The sequence below is a fragment of the Lissotriton vulgaris genome, chromosome 10 (assembly GCF_964263255.1).
Source record: "Lissotriton vulgaris chromosome 10, aLisVul1.2, whole genome shotgun sequence".
NCBI classification, from domain to species: Eukaryota; Metazoa; Chordata; class Amphibia; order Caudata; family Salamandridae; genus Lissotriton; species Lissotriton vulgaris.
The window spans coordinates 51098989-51122593 of record NC_141698.1 but is presented as its reverse complement, the minus strand read 5'-3'; the positions used below and the strand labels follow the sequence as shown (position 1 = coordinate 51122593).

The following is a 23605-nucleotide window of genomic DNA, read 5'->3' as shown; positions in this document are numbered from 1 at the left end:
TTAAGAAGATACAAAGTGTAAAAAACTTAATTTGAAAAAAAACTGTCATTGAAAAACTTTATTGATCACACAGACGCTGGATCTCTCAGCACCAATTTTTCAGTGCCCTAGGTGACACTTGCACATCCAGCTCCCACTGACCCAGATTTGTACCCGGCCAAACTATCTCCCCCTGACGACATGACCTCATGAGAGGTACTTCTTGAGGGTAAAAGCTTTTCATAAGGTTGCACTGAATGTTCAACCTCAGGAGCAGGATTTCCTTCTAGAAACCCTTCTCCTCTACTCCGAGGTCCCTCCAATACCTACCCATGTTAAAGGCATGCTAAAATCTGCCGGGGAAATCTTCAAGGAGCACGTGAATGCTATTCATCACACCCCAGGCTGACAAGCTTAAAGCATTTCCATCAGACCCCTCTACATCACCGGTCAATTACCCCCTGATTCACTGGTGATATACACAGCCTGAAAGAGAGCCAACTCATAGGGCACAGGGGATGCACCTCTAACTGGGCAAGCAAAAACAGATGCGGCTGGTAAGCGTGTTGCGCTGCAATCTGCCACTCAGTATGGCATTGCTAATTCCATTGGCTTCCTCTCTGGGTATGATTGGGCCCGCTTGTATCAAATTGCTGATCTTATGCAATATTTTTCAGATGTTATGTTATGTTATTTTTATACTTCTATAGCGCACAGCCACTCCACGGAGTATCCCGGCGCTTTATCGAAGGAAACCCAACCGAAGAAGGGAGAACATAACACTGAGAGGACGTGCAGACACAGGAAGCAAAATCAAATTAAGGGAAAAGTCATGTCTTAAGGGCCTTTCGGAAGGACAGAAGGCTAGAGGTCTGTCTCAAAGAGATTGGGAGGTCATTCCAAGCATGAGGAGCTAAGTAGCGAAAAGACCGTCCTCCTGCTCTAGCACGCTAGATCAATACCGCAAACGGTGTTAGGAAGCAGGAGTTGGTGACGGAGTGAAAGATGATCTCCAACACCAATATTCCCTGTGCTCCGTACCCTGCAGACACAGCGGAGTGCTGCATTAATTCTATTCTTCTCCTAAAGGAACATGTATGGCTGCATGTCTCCGGTTTTAAACCCATGGTACAACAATACCTCCTTAAGGTACCCTTCAACCGAAGGTATCTTTTTGGCCCACAGTTCGATGAGATGCTCGAGAAAATAAAGATACTAACACGGCTAAAGCCATGGGTGCACTACAGACACCTTGTGCCCGAGGCTCCTCACCGCACTCAGTACCGTGGCACAGCCAAAGCAACAGCAGCCCCTGAGCCTCCCACCTCCTACATCAGACAACAGCAGCAAGCTCTTCACAGGGTTTCCACAGGGGAGGGTATAAAGGGAACAAGGGTAGAGGTAAAGGGGCAGCTTCCATAACAGTGAGACTGTCCTCCTGTCCCCTAACCACTCAACACCTTTCGGGGCTGACTAGGTGAGGCAATTCAGCTCCGACCGGTGGGTACTAGACATCATATGGGAGGGGTATTGTTTAGCATTAAACTAGCACCACTGAACAGTCTTCTGCACAGACACAAGTTATCCACTGAACGCCAAAGTCTGTTCCAAGAAGACGTGCTCATACTACTTGCCAAAGGGGCCATAGAGCCTATGCCACCACTGCATCGCGCCTGACCTCAACAAGTACATCCTGTCAGAACATTTCCACATGGGCAGTCTTCCGATTGTCATCCCTCTGTTGCGGCAAGGTGACTTCATGACCACCCTCGACTTGGACGCCTGCTTGCATATTCCCATCCAAGACTTCTGCGGTTTGTGGTGAGTGGACAGCATTATCAGTTCAAGGTGCTGCCTTTCGAGGTCACAACTACCCCCAGAGTCTTCACCAAATGTCTAGCTATGGCAGCCACTAACTTCAGGCGGGGTGGCATCCATGTATTGTCTTACCTTGATGACTGATTGATCAAGAGGGCTTCGCAACAGCAATGTCTGGCACACACGCAAGCGACCATAGACCGTCACAAGCTTGGCTTCCAGTTAAATATAGCCAAATCTCATCCTCGGCCCTTCCAGGTACAACCCTTTCCCGGGGCACAAGCGTGGGGAAGGCTTATCCAAGCCTGACCAAGGTCAACACTTTCCAAAATCTCCTATCTTTTTTTCAGCTGAATCAGCAGGCAACAGTAAGAACAGTATTGAGTTTGCTAGGCATGAGGGCATCCTGCTTTGCAATAGTGCCACATGCAGGTTTACACATACTTCACTTACAGCAGTGCCTAGAAGCATAGTGGTCTCAGTCAGTGAGTCTTTAGGAGGATCTACTGTTGATCTGGGGCCAAACACGTCGCTTTCTGCAGTGTTGGAATGCCAGTAATCTGTTACATGATTGGCCTTTTCTAGACCCATTTCCTCTAGAGACCATCACCACAGATGTCTCGCTCACCAGATGGGGGGCGCATCTCCAAGATCACACAATCCAGGGTATGTGTTCACCCTCAGAGCAGGGCCTCCACATCAACACCTAGAGCTGCTGGCTATTCAATTTGCTCTTGGATCATTTCTTCCACTCATTTACAACAAGCTCGTTTTAGTCTGGACGGACAACACCAGAGCTGTGTTTTACCTACAAAAGCAAGGGGGCATACACACAACCCAGCTGTCTTCTCTAGTCCAGAGCATCTATAAGTGGTCGATTCATCACAAAGCACAGTGGGTCATACAGTCCATTCCGAGTCTGGACAATTACTTGACTGATCTGCTCAGCAGGACGTGTCAACAAGTCCACAAGTGGGAACTTCACAACCAGACCCTACTCATGTACTTCTGGTGGTGGAGATTCCCTCACATAGACCTGTTTGCAATTGCTAAAAATGCAAAATGCCTAAACTTTGCAACCCGATTCCAACACTTGTGGTCCATGGGCAATGCACTATGGATGAACTGGTCAGGGATATTTCCCTAAGCTTTTTGCCTCTCACGCTCCTATAGTTTGTAGTTCGCAAGCTGAGGCAGACGACACTCACCCTCATCCTAGTAGCCCCAACATGGATGTGCCAGCCTTGGTACTCCATTCTGCTGGAACTCTCCCTGGTTCTTCACGAGACGCTTCCCACACAAAACAAAGGGCATCTAGCTCCCCAGTCCCCTGCAGCTGACTTACGATTTGGCTCCTGAGGTTGTAGAGTTCAGCTATCTCAAACTATTGGAAGAATGTTTGTGCATTCTTCACGCAGCACGAGGGCATGCTACGCGGCCAAATCGAAGCATTTTGTGCAGCGTTGCCTCCCAAAACATATCAATCTTCTCACACTGTCAGTACAAGACATAATTTATTACCTCCATCACCTTCATTCGGTTACATTTGGCTGCTGTTGCTGCTTACCTACAAAATAGGCAGCACACTTCCATCTTCAGGGTACCAGACATTAAGGCCTATATGGAAGGGCGTAAGCAGGTTATGCCTCCTAGGACGCTCCCTGCTCCGATATGGAATCTCAACATCATCTTAACTAGGCTCATGGGCCCTCCTTTCGAGCCCTTTTGCTCTTCCCTGTTACAGGTTAATTCATGGAAGGTAGCCTTCCTTGTAGCCATTACTTCCCTTAGGCGAGTCAATGAGAAACACACACATCTTGTAGGACCCTTTCTTCCAGGTTCATCGGGTAGGTTGGTCCTCTGAACCAACCCCAAATTTCTTTCTAAGGTGGTTTCCAGTTTTCATCTCAAGCAAACAAATTGAGAGGCCGTTTTCTTTCCACATCCATAGTCTGTAGCAGAACACACCTTGCATACCTTAGATGTTAAAAGGGTGTTAAATTATTATTATGTGAATAGAGCAAAACTGTTCAGTAAGACATGACTAATTGTCATGGCCTACTCCGAGGTACACAATGGCCAGGCTATTTTCAAAGCAGGAATTGCTTGTTGGCTTGCCAAGTGTATTCAGACTTGTTAGGCCAAAGCTAAAAGGCCCCTTCCTCTCCCTCCAAGACCAAATTTCATTCGCAAAAAGTGTGCTTTGATGGCTTTCTTGGGGAATATACCAATAGCTGACATCTGTAAGGCAGCCACATGGTCCACTCCTCTCACTTTTACTAAACATTACTGTGTGACTGGCCTGGATAGACAACAAGCTAGAGTTGACCAGGCTGTCGAAAGCACACTGTTACAATCTGCGACTTCCTCAGGCTAAGCCACCGCTTTTTGGGGTCTACTGCTTTACAGTCTATGCACTGCATGTGTATCTACAGCTACACATGCCACAAAGTGAAAATGGTCCTTACCCTGTAAGCATCTGTTTGTGGCATGTGAAGTGCTGTAGATTCACATTCTACCACACTCTTGTCCGGCCGCCTGAGGTCAGTTGCAAGTGCTCATGCCTATAATTCATTATTTTGCATGGTCATCTCTTCTGTATCTATATGCTCCGTCTACATCTTCGCCCTCCGGGAGGAAGAAAAACAATTGAACTATGGAGCTGATGCACATGTGCATTGTTTACAATAGGTGGAGTAGCACACACCTTGTAACTCAAGGAATTCTGTGAACAAAAACAAGTTGTTCATGTCCGAGCCCAACACTGAATGTCAGAAGTATGCACAGCATGTGAATCTACAGCACTAAATGCCACAAACAGATGCTACAAAGTAAGTAACTCTGTCCATATGTATATACATACATATGTGTTTGTATATATGTATGTCTATATATATATTAATATATTTGCAATGTTGAGTTGATAATGGTAAATCTGTCCTGGTCTATTTGCACTTATGTTCTCAATATTATTTTTGGACAATATTTTTAGCACACAATATTTGTGTCCTCTATATTCTATCAGACAACCATAAAAAGCTGTTGCACAACCCAGTGTTTCTTTTCTTTCCTGCCTCTCGCGGCCTCCTCGTTTGTCTAAGGGATCTTCCTTCCCTTTGCTCTCACCCACTTATGCTACCTTTGTTCAATCTTTCTCTCTTTCTGTCTCACGCTTACCCGCACACACAACTTTGTGTGCTTTCTTGCACATATATTAATATGTCAGTGCTCAGCTACATGAACGCTGATGTGTCTCCCAACACCACAGGTCTACTTCTACCACTGGATTGAGTTCGGAACGCTTCCCATGTAGGTATTGAGGCCAAGGCCCTCCTCTGCGTTCTTGGGAATGCCAACAATTACATACTGTACCTATAAGAAACCTAGAAATGCACAAATCAATACAAAACATTATAGCAAAGTAGGTATGGCTCTTCAACACTTTGCAATAAACCTGACTGCAGCGACTGCACCACTAATGAAAAGTACCTAAATGGTACGTTCATGAAGCCCATCATTGCAATGTATCACTTTCTGGCAGTCTTCAGCACAGAAACCAAGAACAGTAGGAATTCTTGATCCATCCATTAAGGCATCATCCTAAGTTGAAGACTGGTACCGCTTGACCACACCAAAACACAATGTTGCAGGGCAACAGTAAGAAACCTTAGTATAGCAGGGACCTTGAAGTCCATCAGTAGAGCTCTGCATTTAGAATCTGAGCATGCCTACAGTGTTGCCATGCACTGATCCTGCTCACCAAGAGCACACTACTTCACAGGGCATGTTATGTTTTAGCAGTTTTTCTGACTGCTTCCTCCTAGTAATAAATACTTTGACACAGCCCCAGTCCTACAACGCCTCTTCTGTTCTTGCTGCTGAAAATGTGGAAGTGACAAAAGGGCCTTCCTCTCCATGTTTATTGGGCAAGTTCTCCTATCAGTATCCTACAGAACTAAAGTTTTACCATCAAAGTCCATCTCAAAACTCCGCTATTCTCTTTAACTATACAGTATTGTTTTTATCTTTACTTCAGACAAACCACAAAATCACAGAGCCTTTCTATAGGCTAATGTGTGACAAGTGTCCTCACTGACTTCTCCTTTTCTGCACAATGAAAACACTCTCACACACACACACACACTGGCATGTTACACTCACACTCTTTACATTCTCTCACATTCGATTATTCACTCATTTTTTTCACTCACTCTCTGTCTATCACTCTAGGAGTATTGCACCTTATGAACTCTTTCAGTTCCTGACAATCTCTACTCCGATTCTGAAAGGCCTATCTTAAAAATGGACCACTTTACTAATTGTACAGAATTATTTAAAGCATTTCATGTTCAGAATTTCATACAGATTTATTTGTTCATATTTTAAGCATTTGGTGTTAGAAGATGAGCAACAGATTTGGTTACATGTATATATTTTAATATGGAATCTTTACAAGAAATTGGGTAAAGAATTATGCACCAAAGTCTGTGTTCAACATCTCATATCACAAAGACATACATTTTAAAGCTTTAGAGCATAGGGGGCTAAACCTCCATTGTTGGGAATTTCAGAACTCTTTTTCCACGTAATCCGACTTTAGAACTTAGTACTACGTTCTGGTGACAGCATGTTGGTTATCCCTAGAATCAAAATTTTATAATCTATTAGCATCACAATTTTATTTATTTGAAGCTTAGGGAATTATTTGTCTAGGACCTCATATCTAATGCTGTTTTCAGCATTTCATGATCTTGCTTTTTCATACCAAAATTCAAATGCAGATAATGACAAATATTTGCAATATCTTTGTTTTATTTTTGAACTTTTTATTTCAAAATCGTTTAACAAATTTCTGCTTCAGTACTGTCTGAAACAACTTGCTTAGAAACGCATGGCTACATCCATTTTTAGTTAGCACATTCAAGCACAGACATGAATGCCCAGCTTCGCACTGGTCGGAGCCAGGCATGGGCTTACGCTGGTGCGTAGATCCCTTCAGCTGGTATTAATCTGCTTTGGCAGGATAGAATCTGCACACCGCCTTCCTCTGGATACTCAAGGACACAAATGGGGCACTCGCATTCTTTTACATAACACTCTTTGTTTTCCTACACTTCTGCTCTACGCATGCACCCTCTTCTGCATAAATGGCACGGTCTGCCTCTCTGGGTCCTTCTCCTCATGACTGAGTATTTCAATTTTATAATGAAACCCGTCATGGGAGAGGTTTAAAAATACTTTTGTTTCGAGCTTCTTTGTGAACTCTGCTTTGGATTTTTGTGTCTCAATCCAAGAGTAGAAGTTTATGAAAGCGACTTCTGTAAGATGAACCGTAAATTTGGTGTTAACATTTTTTAATCAGATGTTCTATGATGCCACCTTAAGGTTGCCTACAGCTTTAGATAAAAAAGCTAACTAATAAGAAAAGTTCACAATGTATTCTCTGTTCAAAATGTCTTCATAAGTGCTATATTCAAAATATCATAAGTTGACCATGTTTGATCTATGATATCCAGAATGTTCTGAATTTGAAATTGGGGATACCATGTGCAGATCTATCTAGTAGCTCATTTTTCCTGATGGATGCTTCTAACAGCAGATTTCTCACCTTTACAATATGCCCAGGTGCCACACTGGTTTTGGAAGATTTTTCAGAAAAGCCCCTGTGTGCCATTAGGTGGTGTTATGCAACTCTACCCTGGAAATGACAGTCATGGGAATTAGGGTGGAGGGCATAGATTTTCAGTACTTGAACTTAAGCAATGGAATTCTCTCCCAATAAAAATCCACTGAAGAAAAGCACTAAAGACGTGGCTTTTCAAGCAGGCATTTGACAAACCGATATAGTGCATATCTTTCTTTCTTGCTACTCACTTGATACTCCAGTGCCTAGTGACCCCTGGGCGATCGTTACACTTTGCAAATACTATTAACATAACCTGTCCTGGATTTTTGTCAGCCACAAAGTGGCCATTCGTGCATAGGCTCAAGAAGCACTACTGTCTTGGCAGCCATGTCTGACAGTAAGGATATCTTGGTCGTTTTTCCTGTAGGATTATTTGTTCTGAGACATTCCACAGACTGACCACCTTGTGAGATACTGGGTTGGTATCTATTCTAAAGGTGAGGAATCTTTGGTTAGAAGTATCCAATAAAAAAGCAAGTTACTTATTTCAATAATGCACTTTCTGGTGGATACTCTAACGGACAGCAGTCTCCTCATCCCCTTCTCAATGCCCCATTCGGTGGAATGGTCTTTTTTCCATCAAAAAAGGTCTCAAATTTGGCATTTGCACCCTGGCACAGTCAATTGTTTTTTTGGCTCCATGTCTTATAGTGCAGACTGTGTCAAGAAAGGTTCCGTTGTCCGTGTGCTTGGGTGGTGCTTATATGTAGCTCCAACCGCCACTTCTAGGGTGCAACAAGGTCAAAATGGAGCCGTACAACACAACCTCCCAGGGCTCACGGCTATCCTGAAAAATCTTTTGAATTCAACCTTTTGCTTGGGGATATTCTAAAGCTGAGGAGTCTGCGGTTAGCTAGAATATCCACCAGAAACCGCGTTACTGAGGATAAGTTCTTCTGAATGTTGTAGCAAAGTTTGCATTCAGAACCTAATAAAAATGCTCAGAGGAAAGTCCAACGTAATAAATGCAAGAGTCAATGCTTGAAACAGAAAAAATATAAAAAGGTCCGTCTTAGCGAATTTGTTTTCAGGACATCAAAATACATTACATATTTTGTGTATTAATAATTGTAGAGCAATTTTATTCCAAGATTTGAGAGGTAATGAATGAATTAAAATCAAAACATATTTATGAAATTTATGGTTGGATCATAAAAATATCAATGTTTCAGAGCATGAGTGCTGTGATCAGAATCCTACACATAAGTATTCAAAAGTAGTCAGACTACTTTAGGGAATTTCATTTTTAGAAGTTACCTTATAGAAATGTTTTAATTCTTTCAATATAACTCAAACATTTATATCATACTTTATGGTAGGACCTTTGAAAAAATAAATGTTACAAATTCCATCCTGAAAACATTATAAATACTTGTTCAGAACTTCATGGAGAACTCTGTTCCGTATCTTTTTGGTAAATGTCATTATTAAAATTTATTAGGTCAGCACAATGTTGCATAGATTTAGGTTTACCTGTTTTCATTTTCTATTTGTTGTGCATGCCGGTGGTGGTTTTTCAATGATTTTCTAATGTTTTAAACAATTGTAAATATCTGTGGTTGTCAGTTCCTTTCACTTCATAAAAACTTGGGGATGGTGTTTCCCCGCATCTTATAAATAATTCCTTTATTTTCTTCCTTCCCTCATTTCTTCCTTAATTCTTTAAAGGCTCCCAATTCTCCCTCGAATTTGCTCTTGCAAGTAACTGCATTAGTTCCTCAACTCCTTGCCTGTGCATTCCCCAGCTCTTAAGTTCTTCCTACCAGTAGTGCAGTCCCACCCCAAGTAAAGGATGTACATGGTGAGGCTATGTTTGCTCCTCATGTTAATGGTGGGCATTTGACACACCTCCCTACTGCTCTGGTCTTTAGACAAATGACGAAGATTGACTGAATTAATATTTTCTACTTAAGACATGAGCCATGTATTGTGGGCGTTTTGTGCACTGTTATCCCAAGCATGTGTCACACTATCACATACTGTGCCTTGGAGGACCAAGAAATAACTGTGCTAATAAATGGGCTCCTGATCACAGCAGAGCTGCCTGTCAAGGAATTAATATACATGTTGTTCTTCATGAGGACTTTAGAAACAGCAGACTCTGCTGCTGTATAAAGAAGCAGCTGAGGTAGTACTGCTAATTCATAACCTGCAGCCTGGCACCGGGTCGTTTGCCCGGCGGTTCACAAAGGGACTGGAGTTGATTTTAATTTGCAGAGTCCTGCCGATGAAATTTATTAGGATGTTCGTGCGAAGCCAGCTAAACATTGATTGGTGGAGAGGTGTGGTGCAGTGGCCAGAGCAGCTAGCTTTGGAGCGCAGGGCCCACGGTTCGATTCCCAGTGGCAGCTCAGCATTGTGTGGCTGTGGGTAATATCGAACTCAATCTCCCCAACGGCCCTCAGTGCCTTGACACCCTTGAGGGGTGATATGTCTGTGCTTTACAAATACGAATTATTATAATATCTGAATTATATTTATACCAAACATGCAAGCCATTGTTTGTATGAAAGCAGTGCTGGAACTCTGGACCTCCAGGCATGGGTAAGAGTTGCTGAGGACTCTTTACCTTTACAGTCTAACTAGTGTAGTGCTCTGTAATGTTCTCTACTGATGCATTGTCCTTCTTGAGTGAAAGAACGAGCGCAGCTCCATATGTTTCCATTAAATATGGTCAATGTGGTTCTTGTACGAGTGATTTTACTAGATATCAAGCCTTGTTTCGGTACCATACTTTCCAACCTTCATTTTCAAATTGAGTCAGTGGGGTAAACAACGTTTACCACAAAACGTTTACCCCGCAGAGAATCACAACGCGGTTGTTAGAACGACCGCGTTGTGATTCTGCATACCATTACTCTACAAGTCGGAACAACAACTTGCGGAGGGGTGGGGGAGGTGTTGGATTTAAAATCCAACACCTTCCCTATTGTCCGCACAGACTGGAGTTGGAAAAGTAAATTATACTATTCCAACATCCAGCCCCCCCCCCTCCGCAAGTCGTTGTTCCGACTTGCGGAATAATGGTATGCGGAATAACAACGCAGTTGTTGTAATGACCGCGTTGTGATTCCCTGCGGGGGAAAAGACTGCGGGATAAAGACATGTTCAGTCAGTGGGAATGAAAGCTGAGCTTGGTGGTCCTGAGGCTGTATCGTGAGCATGTTATTCTTCTGTGTACAGGGCAGAATGGGGTCCATGCACCTGGTTTGCACAAATTGCGCTGTTTACACTAAATACTAGGGAACAGAGAAGTGACTGACTCCACGCTTCTGTGCTGCGCTGTCTGGCGCACTAGCACTATCTTGTACATTTTTTTTAGTTGATGTATTCACTGTAGACCACACAGTTACAGTAAATGTGGCACGTGGACTCTTTCTGGGGCTATGAATAGTTGCTGAAGATGTTCATGACGGATCCTTGTGCTAGTGCGTGAAGGGATGCAGCTCCTACAGGCATGTTTCTCAGACCATTACGATGTAAAACTAAGAATAGGGGTGTGTGCAGCGCTGAATTGGAGGACATTGATTTTAGAGGTGTCCATAGGCACAGTGATCATTGTTGCCACAATCTTGATACCAAAGCTTTCATTAAGCAAAGTTTTGTCCCTCTCTCGGTGAAGGAGGATGACATCAATGTGATGCCTCTTGCCTTCGACGGGGACCCTGCTCATAGTTGTGCTACAAACCTGCCGGCCTCTTCTCTGCAGGGTGCAGGAAACCGTGATCTGAATCTTATATGTAACAAGCCTTGCTCCAGAAATAAGAATTGAATTAGGTCCAAGGTATTCAGAAGGTTCAGGGACTTTGTGGATAGTCATAGGGGCAAAATAAACCGCTTTTCTATGGCCTGAGTGCGTCATTGTGAGAGCACCCATCACAGACCAGGGCGTAGAGGTAGAGGCTGCTCTTGTACTGCTTTGACACCAGAAGGGAATGAAACAGTAAATGTGCAGCAAAACCCAGTGTTACCGTATATATTATTTGTTTTAACTCAAAACCAGAAACCCTGCATATATTTCAAATTTCTCTCTGTCCTTCCCATTGTCCGCATTCCCCTACCCCCGCTCATTTGTTTCAAATCTGTATCTGTCTGCCCTCTACTTCTTCTATCATCACACATCCCACTTCTGCAAGACTCCGCCTAACTAGTTGTCGTATGTTTTGGATTTGCAGTGAACGGACAGACCCACAGGCCAAGTTTGGTGGTTTGAAGAAGGACGGTTGAATCCTACTACAACCCTTCTGCCAGGAAGGAGAGCACAAGAAGATGCGAGACAGGAGAACAGGTGGATACTCCAGTAGTCTCTGCCGGACTGGACGGGTCTGGATCTGGAAGGCAGCTCCATCCAGAGAGGCGTATGGCAGCGAAGGATCCTGCCCTGCTGGCCGGGTGTGGTGTCATGGTGTCAAGGAGACGCAAGCTTCAGGAGGCCACGGACCTTGTTTTCTTATTTTCTTTCCTATGATGAAATGCAATATATAAATCTTTATCGGAATCATGAACTAGTGAATGTCCCCATCCCCAAAGCTTCCTTTGCGAGGACTCAATCAGTGTTACGTACAATGAGGAATGTTCGAAAATGAACTGGAAAACAGCAAACTAGATAATCGCCCATCCCTCCACACCCCAATATCACTCATTTTTATTTCTTGCCCCGAAGACTGGTTGTCTGTGCTCAGTGGGAGTACATGATACCTCAGCAAACTGCTCCAAGAAAACCTTTTGCCTGGCCCTTATATGGAGTTACGCTGGAACCGGAGAGATATGCCAGCAAAGAGGGGCAAATATCATCAATATATCCAAAAAATGATAACTTGTGTGAAAGACTAGTACCAAGATCGGAGTCATCAGAATTATCCAGCTCCATTGTGTGGTCAAAGGCATAAGAGATGCAAAGACTCATGGGGAATAAAAGCCAATATCCCCTGCCTACAGTGTTTTCAACTGGCATACAAGACACACATGCATAGGGAGATGGGATACCAGTTCCATAAAGTAGAGATGTTTTTAATAAGAGAGGAGAACATGTGACCTCTTTGGTTTCTGTGACGGGAGCTGATGTAAGAACTGCAGCATCATGGGAATGGATGTCCTTCTCGTCCATTGGTTACGCGTGACTCTAAAATGAGAACGCTCATAGGTGTACACCGTTATCCTTTGGTGCTTGTGAAGGAGGCTGCGATAAGAGACATATCAATGGGGTAAAAGAATAGAAGAATCCCGGAGGTTGAGCAAGTAGAAGAAACATTTGTCGACATGTGTGGGGTGGGTGTTTCGCATGAGAACTGAGTTGCTTTTGTTTACAGCACTGGAGGATGTTTACAAATGAAGGTCATTCAAGGTGAACAGTGCCATGAGATTCCTATGACTGGTTTTCAGGGGACTGGTACAGGATACACCCTCACCTGGAAAGGGCATAGCAGTCACCTCTTGGTCTAGATTTTGATGGAGTGATTCATGGGAGATGGACACTCAAAGTAGAAGTTGGGACATCTTTCCTTGGTTGTCAGGGAAAGGCAGAAGTATTTGTGAAGGACACACATGGGGCAAGTGAATTTAAATTTTCGGTTTCTCCAGAAAGAGGAAGGTTATGTAAGAAAGGCCAGCATATGGTGGGTGCTCTCAGTATCTTATGGTTCCAGTAAGAGTACTGGACTTCTAGGTGCACCCACAGGGTGAAAGGAATCAAGATGCATGTCTTTGAGAGGGGGGATCCAACTTTGTTTTTTCAGCAGGGGACTGGTATTTGGAGGACTGACTTCCACCAACCAGGTAGGGGAGGCTTATCTTTTTTGTGCAAGCGGAATCGTACACTCTTGCTGCAACTACCTCCGACTTCATAGCAGGGTACGTAGGGCATTATCACACACAGGAGGCCAGCACCCTCTTATCCTCTGGCCAAGCTAGCTGGAGTGTTTAATGAAAGTCAAAGACATGATGAAAGGGCAGCAAGTAACCAATACTATATTGGCTTTGGTGGTACAACGTGGGAAGGAGGAGACTGCTCATAAACCCGACAACCACCTTACACCAGCCCCTTCACGGGGAACTGGCCTGGGAGTGATGCATTTAGTATATGGTGGTCGGTAGAGGCCAGCATACTTTTTGCCGAGGCTGCTGCTCCTGCATAAGGAAATTGAGCCCACTTGAGCAACAACAAGGACACGACAAACTGTCCCATTTTAGTAGTTTTGGCCAACGCTGTGTTGGGACCACAGCAGTGCTAGAACACAAGGCAGAATTTCCAGACGTTTGTAGTCCGCGTTCACAATACACGACCAACACTACAACATCATATCATGGTGTCCTTCCAAGGTCATGTGCATTTGATGCAGCTCTATTCTTGAAAAAAATACCTATTCCTCCAACATAAATGTCCAGCCTGTATTTTTAATTTCTTGAGGACTTACACTCCTTTTAATACTTCTTTTTTGTAACTACTCAGCTGCTTGTACCTTCTTTCTCAGGGTGACATCACCTGCAAGGATGGCAGTGTTAGGTATGCTGGGAAATGTTTCTTTTCTCCAAGAAACCCAGTGGATTGATGTTGTCCTTTTCCATTTGCTAGAACATTTACATATTTTTTTAAACAAAAATTAATGAAGTTATTTTGTTTTATACCCCAGAGATTGCACAAGGTATGGTACGAAAAAACGTCCTCTGTGTGAGTGTGAAAAGATTGCCACATTTATTTTGCATTTTACAAAGCATTATGAATCTGGATGTTGCTTTTTTTCAGTATTTTTGTGGTTTTTAATTTTGGAGACTTTATGGGGAAGGTGTGGGTTGCTTTTTTATAGATCACCTCATTTCATCTTCCATTAATTCATATGCAATATGAAAATCTATAAAGAAACCATTTTCACTGGAGGACAAAGTGTTATTTCAAACTGAAAATACAGTGAATCGGTGCATGCCCCCGCCTGGGGGATGCAGATCTGAAATGTGCCCCTACCCAAGAAGTGCCTGTCGGCGTAGTTACTTATGGATCCATGTCTTAGGGAGTCCAAGTTTGCATTCCTGGCTGTCGTTTAATAAACCACAGCATCACACGAGTTCTAGCCATGGTTCCCTCTAGTTGGACTGAAGTACCAGATTACAGTGGTTTGTAAAAACATGTTTGGTGACATGGAGGCCGGTTGTTACCCTCAATGTGAAGAGGCTCCTGACTCCAAAAAATGGGGATCATCTCCTTGGACCGGTCCCCTTTTCCAGCTTCTGGCTATTCAAGGCCTTCCTTGTGGCCTTTGGTGTTGCCATGTGAAAAAGATGCTAGAGGGGCATGAGGCTGATGCTGAGCTTCCAAGGTCATCTAGGAAATTTCAATGTATGTCTAATAAACACTGCTTTACCCCCTGCCATATGCATGCCGGCCACCATCGAGAGATGGGACACACTGGCTTCGATTCTGCTCTCCTGGTCTTATGCTGGAGATGCCCCGGTTAGAGAGGTTCATTTAAAAAGTTCTTTCACACGCGCTGTACCTTTCCTGTGCTACGCTTGACTTTTCATTTCTTCTGGACCTACGTTTGATAGTAGCAATTGGATGGCTGTTACCAGGCTTCCTCAAGATTTTGGAGTTCTCCTTTATTTTGTGGTAAATATCCAGCTTGTCCCTCCTTGTGACTGATGTGTCCTGTCATCATCCCTTGTATCAGAGCAATTACATTTTATTTGCAAAAGTTGTTATTGAATCCTGAACTTTGCCAGCCTTATGACAGTCCTTATTTAACCCCTTTGCTGCGGCGGCTATTCTGCCGCAGCGCTAGCGGGGGGGGGGGGGGCTCCCGTACTCGTGACGGAACCGCTCCGTCACGAGCCTCAGGCATGCTGTGCTTGTGACGGAGCGGTTCCATCACGGCCACGCCCACTCAATGGAACGCGCCGCGCGGGCGCGAAATCAGCGCCACAGAGGCGTGCCGAGCAGGCCGTAACTGAACCGTTCCGTCACCAGTACAGCGTGACCAAGGCTGGTAACGGAGCGGTTCCGTCACCAGCGTCGAAGGGGTTAACACTTTCTGGCATTTGTTGCATTAAGCGGAGTGCCTGCAGCAGCCATTTGTGTGTATCCTGCAGATCACAAATTCAAAGTCCAGTTGGGCTGACTCCGAATTTCTTGCATCCTTGATGGATATGATTAGTAGCACAACATTTGGCAATAAGAGGCATCTTTTATCAAAGCCAAGAGACACTTGTGTGTTTATTTGGACAGTAAATTCTTGGATGACTTATTCTATGAGGTACGCAACATAGTGTTCTCTATTTAAAAATTCCTTAGCTTTTTAATGGAGTTGAGGTATCTGTCATACCTGTGCAGATTATGCTTTTGCACTTGGCCTCAATACTTCAGTTATTTTTAAAGTTATTTTAATCATGCGGATATTTTAAGCAGCAGGTCAGAAACGCCACAAAACTATATGGACTATGGAAGAAAAAGGACATTTTCATTAACCGCATCGCTGTGGCGGCTTTTCCCGCTGTGTGCGGCTATTTTCAAAAAGCCGCGTTACATGACGAGCTCAGCTAGTCATCAGCATACGAGCGCGGTAGCTGATGACGAGCTGAGCTCGTCATCAGCATCGAAGGGGTTAATAGGGAAGTCTTTCCCTTGTTTAAATTGTAGCATCTTGGGGTCTTTTTCCGTTCCAAGACCCCCACCCCCAATAATCATCCTAGTAATGAAGAATTGCAGCTTACACTAATTGATGCTTGGCTATTATAAACCATATTGGTGGTAGGACCACAGGAGTCAAAGTCCAAACTCTCTGTTACCTGGTTAAGTCCAAGTCACCTGGCTCCTTCTACATATGCAGACCCGCTAACTCTCTTGGTGCCACTGTGTGTCACGCGATATTGACTGTCTACACACGGCGTAGAGGCAATCTTGCACAGTGATCTCCAGTGGAGCAGGAAACGCGTTCACATAGTGGATTTCCAAGTGTTTTCAGGTCTTCTTCAGAGGCTCTGCACAGCCCATGTAGATTATGGGTGTCTGAACCTCCCAGGACATCATCGTGGTGCTCAAATGCCTTTGTGGGGTTGTTTTTTTTTGGGAGGGGCAGGGTCTAAGTGCGTCTTAGACCGTGCTCGGCGAAAGGCTCCACTATGTCATCATACAGTAAAAAAAATTGAGAATTTGGGCAGGTCTGCATGGGCAGTGTTCAGCTATTGAACTGTACTGCACAATAATTTAAAGAGTTCAGCAACTTAAACCTGGAAGCCTTAATGTTGAGTCCCTGGACGTTGTACAGTTTCATGTAAAGATGGCAGTGTGACTGCTTTGTGAGGTACTTTTGAGATGTCCTCCCTTTGGACATTGGCGGGTTGAAGGTATTAAACTTTTAAGAGCTTAGAAGCAGAAGTCTGGCATTTCTGGACTTTCTGTGGCGTGAAAGATCTTGCTATGTCTGCTTTGCTTCTGAGGACATCAGCTCTAGAGCTGCTCTTAGGCCGCTGTAGTGCAAGAGGTGAAAATAAACAAGTGATTTTTCTTCATTTGTACATTTTTTTAAGGGTGCTAATTTGTTTTGCATACTTTAACACACGTCATTTATATCATTTTTTTACACAAAAAACATCCACTAATCCGTGCAACTAATCAGAATGATAGCCAAAAAAATTAAAATCTCAAAAGTACCTTGAACCTTTGCCCCAATATCTTTAGTAGGCTAGAGCGCTCAAGGAATGCAACTCCCAGAATGCCTTATTTTGTTCAACTAAAGCCTGAGCGATACTGTGCGCAGGTATCTAGGAATATAAATGATACCCTGTACAAACCTCTAGGGCAAAAGAAAGGGGACCCGCCTTGGAAACTTATGCTCCATGTGAGACCGTATCAGTCTTCCTTTGGTTTCTTCATGGCTCCAAACGAGGCGTACAAAATGTGTGTCTGTGTATGTATGCATGCAGTGAGTGGTGGCCCCATGGGTGGGGCGGACCCCCATAACTCTAGTGCAGTCGCCCAGATATGAAAAATCTTAATTCTAACCATGAGTATCATCAATCTGGATACATCATCCTGAAAAACTTTATAGTTAACCTAGTTTACCTCCCATCATTGCTTAAAATACTTTATCCAACCTTCTTTTGTTTGCAAACACAATTCAATTCCTAGATGTTGAAGAGAGGTGAGAAGACCTTGTTGTTGAACAGCTGAGTAGATCTTGTTCTTTGAAGGGGACCAAAAGTGGCCAGGAATGGAAATGGGGGCCTCCTTTGCTTCAGCAGTGAAACAACTCTTTAAAATTACCTGAATTCACTCCCTCATCCCCCTACCTCACAAATGACCTACCTTTTGTTCGCTTAAGTTTCCACCCCTTCTGTATGCCGCTGTTCAGTTTATACATTTTCCAATCCCATTTTCATGCTTGGGTTGGTCGGTGGGAAAATGAAAATGAAATTAACTGTATGCCATGTTTCCTTGTTGCTGTTTGGCATCATGACCTGCGACATATCAAACAAGCGATGGAAATAAATATTAAAGTTTGATTAAAAGAAAAAATGCTTTGCCTTATTTTGAGGAGCAAAAAGGCCCGAAGTATAGGTACTGGATCTGCAGTCAAAGGGCGCTTCACAAAATGTTCATCTGGGCCCTCAATTGAAGAACTTTGTCTACCACTTCTGCCTTAACGCCTGTTGGTATTAGACATAACGTAAGTGTTTTAAGTCTGACCAGTGTGGAGCGGACAACCAAAGTATTTTAGAGTTGAATTGTAGGTTGTCACAAATGGAGGGTTAGAACATTATCAGGACTCGTGCAATATAGCGTGCATTTGCCCGTTCACCCATGGGTATATTGTCGTTGAATAACAAGTGTTTATTGTTACCTAACTCAATGGTACTCATTTTATTGACCTCAAAAAGATGAAAGGCTGAGTGGACCGGCCGGGATTTGAATCTGACAATGATGTCGTACACATGCCCCTACAGTGGGCACACTAGTCCACTAAGCCACAAGACCTGATATATCACATGTTTTAAGCAAGTGTGTTTGTAAATGAATATGCTCTGCATGCTCCTGCCATCTATTGTTGGGCTTTGACGATTGCAAGTTGTTTTTCTTGTAATAAGAATTTACAATCCTGAGATCTTTGTATCTCCTCTCGTCATTGATGCGCATGGGCTCTGACTCCGTTGTTGGATTGTTTTTGTCCTCTTGTCTGGTTCGGATGTGAAACTGTATTTTCCAGTCACAATGAGATTGTGGGTTCCCGTCATGGCTTTGGAGTGTTACCTTCCACCCCATTGTGAGAATACTCTTTGACGCCCACGTTCCTTCTTACAGTGTCTACTCCGCTTCTCAACCCCATTGTCGTCAAGTGACCAGGCCATGGAGGCCCTTCATGCCACTGTGTGCTCCAGTCTACAATTGTAGAATGACGACCCTATCAAAGTGATGGACCAGACACCCTTCAGAAGATGCCAACAGTGCCCTTCAATATACCCATGGGTAAATCTCCATGCTGTCTGCAATATTTGCCTCTCGCCATACCGCAACGAGAGCCAGTTTAACTCCTGTTTGGCGTTCCGCAGCAACAAAAAAATAGAAAACTGTGTCCGCATGTAGACAGATAGTGGACCCACAGTACACTGTTAAAATCCTCCTCTTGAGATGCTGGATGTCTTCGGCGAGTCAGGCCCTCTTGGCACCTAGAAAGAGTAATCGGGTGGGTCACCCAGCCTCCTATCCAGACCGAGATCCGCTACAAAGACTCAGAGTGGAAGAGGAGGAATTTCTGGAAGAAGAGGTGATGCCGGAGAATGTTCCATCAATCCTGTCAATGTTTAAGCCTTTTTCAGGGCCTATAAGGTGGTGCATGTCAGAGCCGAACACCACCCCTCATGTGATGGGTCCTGAGTCCCGTGCCTAAGCTGCCACCACCTCCGAGCTCTGGTTGACAAGTTGAAGAAAGACCTTCCACGGGCCTCAACACTTTTCCAGCCTTGTGTCTGAGGATGCCTGCTGGTGCCGAATCCATAAAGCCAGTTCCACCCGTGAGGCTGCATACACCGTTGGCTCTCAAGTCTCCCAATGCAGAGGAAAGCCAAATTCTCAAGAAACTGCTACAGGAGATAGACGAAAGGCACAGGAAAAGGGGTACCCACCCATGCTTTTGCAAAATCTTTGCTTCATAGAAGAACCTGCCAAAGAAGCACAGGCTTGCGTTTGAGGAATTCCGGCCTAAGGACAAAGCTTCTGCTGCTCCTTCAACACTACCTCCACCAACTCCACTGCCTGCGCATCTCATCAGGTGTCACAGAAGTCCTACTCTGTCATGGGCAGTCCTAGGTCCTATTCCCTTGCTGAGGACTTTGCCTCAGTCTACCCTGGTCCCTAGAGAGATCAATAGTAGGGTTATGACCTGCATCCTCTGATCAACCTAGATAGACCATGTCCCAGTGAACCACAGCTTTATTCAACAAGCGGCCATCTACCATAAGATGGACATCTACATCACCCCAATGCATGACTAGGTTTGGGTGGAGATGCTCTCGAAGACCGCTTGCTCTGTTAAATACCTTCCCAGACTGAGGAAATAAACACTTTTTAGTTAAAGCATCTTTTTCTGCAGTTTTTGTGTGAGATATTGTAAATTGGGCTTCTAAAAATAACTGGCATCCCTAAATCCGGTTTAGGGACTGCTGGTAACCCAAAAGCACTGGCGCCACTTCAACTATGCATTGTGTGGGGCTACAATAATTTGGATTTAACATGCAGTCACAGTTGTATTGAAGTAAGTTCGCCCGTTTCACCCATGATAAATCATATATAATATATAATTACTTAACAATAATTACTATTCCCACTCCAGTGGGTGCAACAGTAGGGAAAACTGACTCTGAACCCTAAAAATACCCCTTTACCCAAAAACCTAAAACTGACCCTGAACCCTAAAAATACCCCTTTACCCATAAACTGAAAACTGACCCTGAACCCTAAAAATACCCCTTTACCAAAGAACTGAAAACTGACCCTGAACCCTAAAAATACCCCTTTACCAAAGAACTGAAAACTGACCCTGAACCCAAAAAATACCCCTTTACCCAAAAACTGAAAACTGACCCTGAACCCTAAAAATACCCCTTTACCCAAAAACTGAAAACTGACCCTGAACCCTAAAAATAGCCCTTTACCCAAAAACTGAAAACTGACCCTGAACCCTAAAAATACCCCTTTACCAAAGAACTGAAAACTGACCCTGAACCCTAAAAATACCCCTTTACCCAAAAACTGAAAACTGACCCTGAACCCTAAAAATACCCCTTTACCCAAAAACTGAAAACTGGCCCTGAACCCTAAAAATACCCCTTTACCCAAAAACTGAAAACTGACCCTGAACCCTAAAAATACCCCTTTACCCAAAAACTGAAAACTGACCCTGAACTCTAAAAATACCCCTTTACCCAAAAACTGAAAACTGACCCTGAACCCTAAAAATACCCCTTTACCCAAAAACTGAAAACTGACCCTGAACCCTAAAAATACCCCTTTACCCAAAATTAATTAATATTACAAATAAATTACTTCCCACCCTATTCCCCTATAAACCCACAACCCGCTCCAGAAGTAAAACATATAATTTAGTTGAAAATATACATAAATTATCAATTAATTATTCTATTAATCAAATAAAATAAATCATTGCTAATTAATATTTCATGGCAAAATAAATTAATCATTAAAAATTATTTTTTTCATTACAAATAAATTACTTCCCACCCTATTCCCCTATAAACCCACAACCCGCTCCAGTAGTAAAACATATAATTTAGTTAAAAATATACATAAATTATCAATTAATTAATCAATTAATCAATTAAAATAATTCATTGCCAATTAATATTTAATTGCAAAATAAATTAATCATTGAAAAATAATTATTTAATTACAAATAAATTACTTCCCACCCTATTCCCCTATAAACCCACAACCCGCTCTGGTAGTAAAACATATTATTTACTTTTATATATTTTTAAATTATAAAAACATATTAAACACATATTATAACAATTAATTTAAATACTTAACTAATATTTCTAACACATATTAGTAAATCGAAATTACTTACATCGATATATATGCTATCGATATAAGTAATTTCGATATTACTTACCTTAGGGTCGATATTCTGGCCATCGATATTCTGGACATCGATATTCTGTCCCATCGATATTAGCAACTCGATATAAGTGTAGGTCGAAATAAAAAACTCGATATTTTGACTGTTTACCATATATATATATATATATATTCTTTAAGCTACCATGGTATAGCTTCAAATTTATGCACCAGTCATCAATTCTCAGGAACAGCCCTGAATCCTAGCGGGTCCATATTTTGAGGACAATCAAATTAGAAAAATTGATTTGGGTAATAAAAACATCTGATATTTAGTGCAAAATGCACAAAAGGTACATATGTGTCCTATAAATGCACATATTATAATGTTCAGGAACAAACTCCCAGACACCGCACTAAATTTAATCAATCAATCAATCAGTGACATTTATAGAGCGCGCTACCTACCCGTAGGGTCTCAAGGCGCGGGGGGGGGGGGGGGAGTGCCGCTACTGCTCGAACAGCCAGGTCTTCAGCTTCTTCCTGAAGGAGAGGTGGTCTTGGGTCAGGCGCAGGTCGGTCGGGAGGGAGTTCCAGGTCTTGGCGGCCAGGTAGGAGAAGGACCTTCCTCCTGTAGTCGCTCTTCGGATGCGGGGGACGGCGGTGAGGGCGTGGTTGGCTGATCGGAGGTGGCGTTTGGGAGCGTAGAAGTTGACTCGGCTGTTGAGGTAGCTCGGGCCTTGGTCGTGTAGGGCTTTGTGTGCGTGGGTGAGGAGGCGGAAGGTGACTCTCTTGCTGACGGGGAGCCAGTGGAGGTCTCTCAGATGTCCGGAGATGTGGCTGGTTCGTGGGATGTCGAGGATGAGTCTGGCTGAGGCGTTTTGGATCCGCTGGAGTCTCTTCTGGAGCTTGGCGGTGGTGCCGGCGTAGAGGGCGTTGCCGTAGTCCAGTCGGCTGGTGACGAGGGCCTGGGTGACGGTCTTCCTGGTCTCTGTGGGGATCCACCAGAAGATCTTCCGTAGCATGCGTAGGATGTTGAAGCACGACGAGGAGACGGCGTTGACTTGCCTGGACATGGAGAGGGAGGAGTCCAGGATGAAGCCCAGGTTGCGTGCATGGTCTGTCGGTTTGGGTGCGGTGCCCAGGGCGGGAGGCCACCAGGAGTCGTCCCAGGCGGAGGGTGAGGAGCCCAGGATGAGGACCTCCGTCTTGTCCGAGTTCAGCTTCAGGTGGCTGGTCGTCATCCACTCGGCTACCTCTTTCATCCCTTCGTGTAGGTTGGCTCTGGCGGCGGCGGGGTCGTTGGTCAGGGAGAGGATCAGCTGGGTGTCGTCGGCGTAGGAGATTATGCTGAGGTTGTGTTTGCGTACGATGGCCGCGAGGGGGCTCATGTAGACGTTGAAGAGGGTGGGGCTCAGAGAAGATCCTTGGGGGACGCCGCAGATGACTTCGGAGGCCTCTGACTTGTATGGTGGTAGGCGGACTCTCTGTGTTCTTCCGTCGAGGAAGGAGATGATCCATTCCAGCGCCTTGTCCTGGATTCCGACGTTGCTGAGGCGCCGTACTAGGGTGCGGTGGCAGACCGTGTCGAATGCCGCGGAGAGGTCTAGGAGGATGAGGGCCGCTGTTTCTCCATTGTCCATCAGGGCCCGGATGTCATCAGTGGCGGCGATGTGGGCGGTCTCGGTGCTGTGATTGGCTCGGAAGCCGGACTGTGAGGGGTCGAGGGATCCGTTCGTCTCGAGGAAGGCGGCCATCTGCTTGTTGACGGTCTTCTCGATGACTTTGGCTGGAAACGGGAGAAGCGAGATGGGGCGGTAATTCTTGAGGTCGGTGGGGTCCGCTGTTGGTTTCTTGAGTAGAGCGCTGAGTTCGGCGTGCTTCCAGCTCTCCGGGAAGGTGGCGGTGTTGAAGGATGTGTTGATGATGTCTCGCAGGTGGGGTGCGATGACAGCGTCGGCCTTGTTGAAGACGTGGTGAGGGCAGGGGTCGGTCGGTGATCCGGAGTGGATGGAGTTCATCGTGCGGATGGTGTCTTCGGTGCTGATCGGGGTCCAGGC

The 23605-nt window shown here is 44.3% G+C and overlaps 1 protein-coding gene across 1 annotated transcript in view; it reads left to right on the top strand.

Moving 5' to 3' along the window:
* The window catches only part of CDK16 (cyclin dependent kinase 16), a 186736-nt gene extending 168749 nt beyond the window's left edge, over positions 1-17987 (top strand). The window contains exon 17 of the mRNA XM_086940435.1: positions 11659-17987. Within this exon, the coding sequence (XP_086796561.1) occupies positions 11659-11696 (38 nt within the window). The 3' untranslated portion in view covers positions 11697-17987. The remainder of the gene's footprint in view (positions 1-11658) is intronic.
* The last annotated feature ends 5618 nt before the right edge of the window (positions 17988-23605 follow it).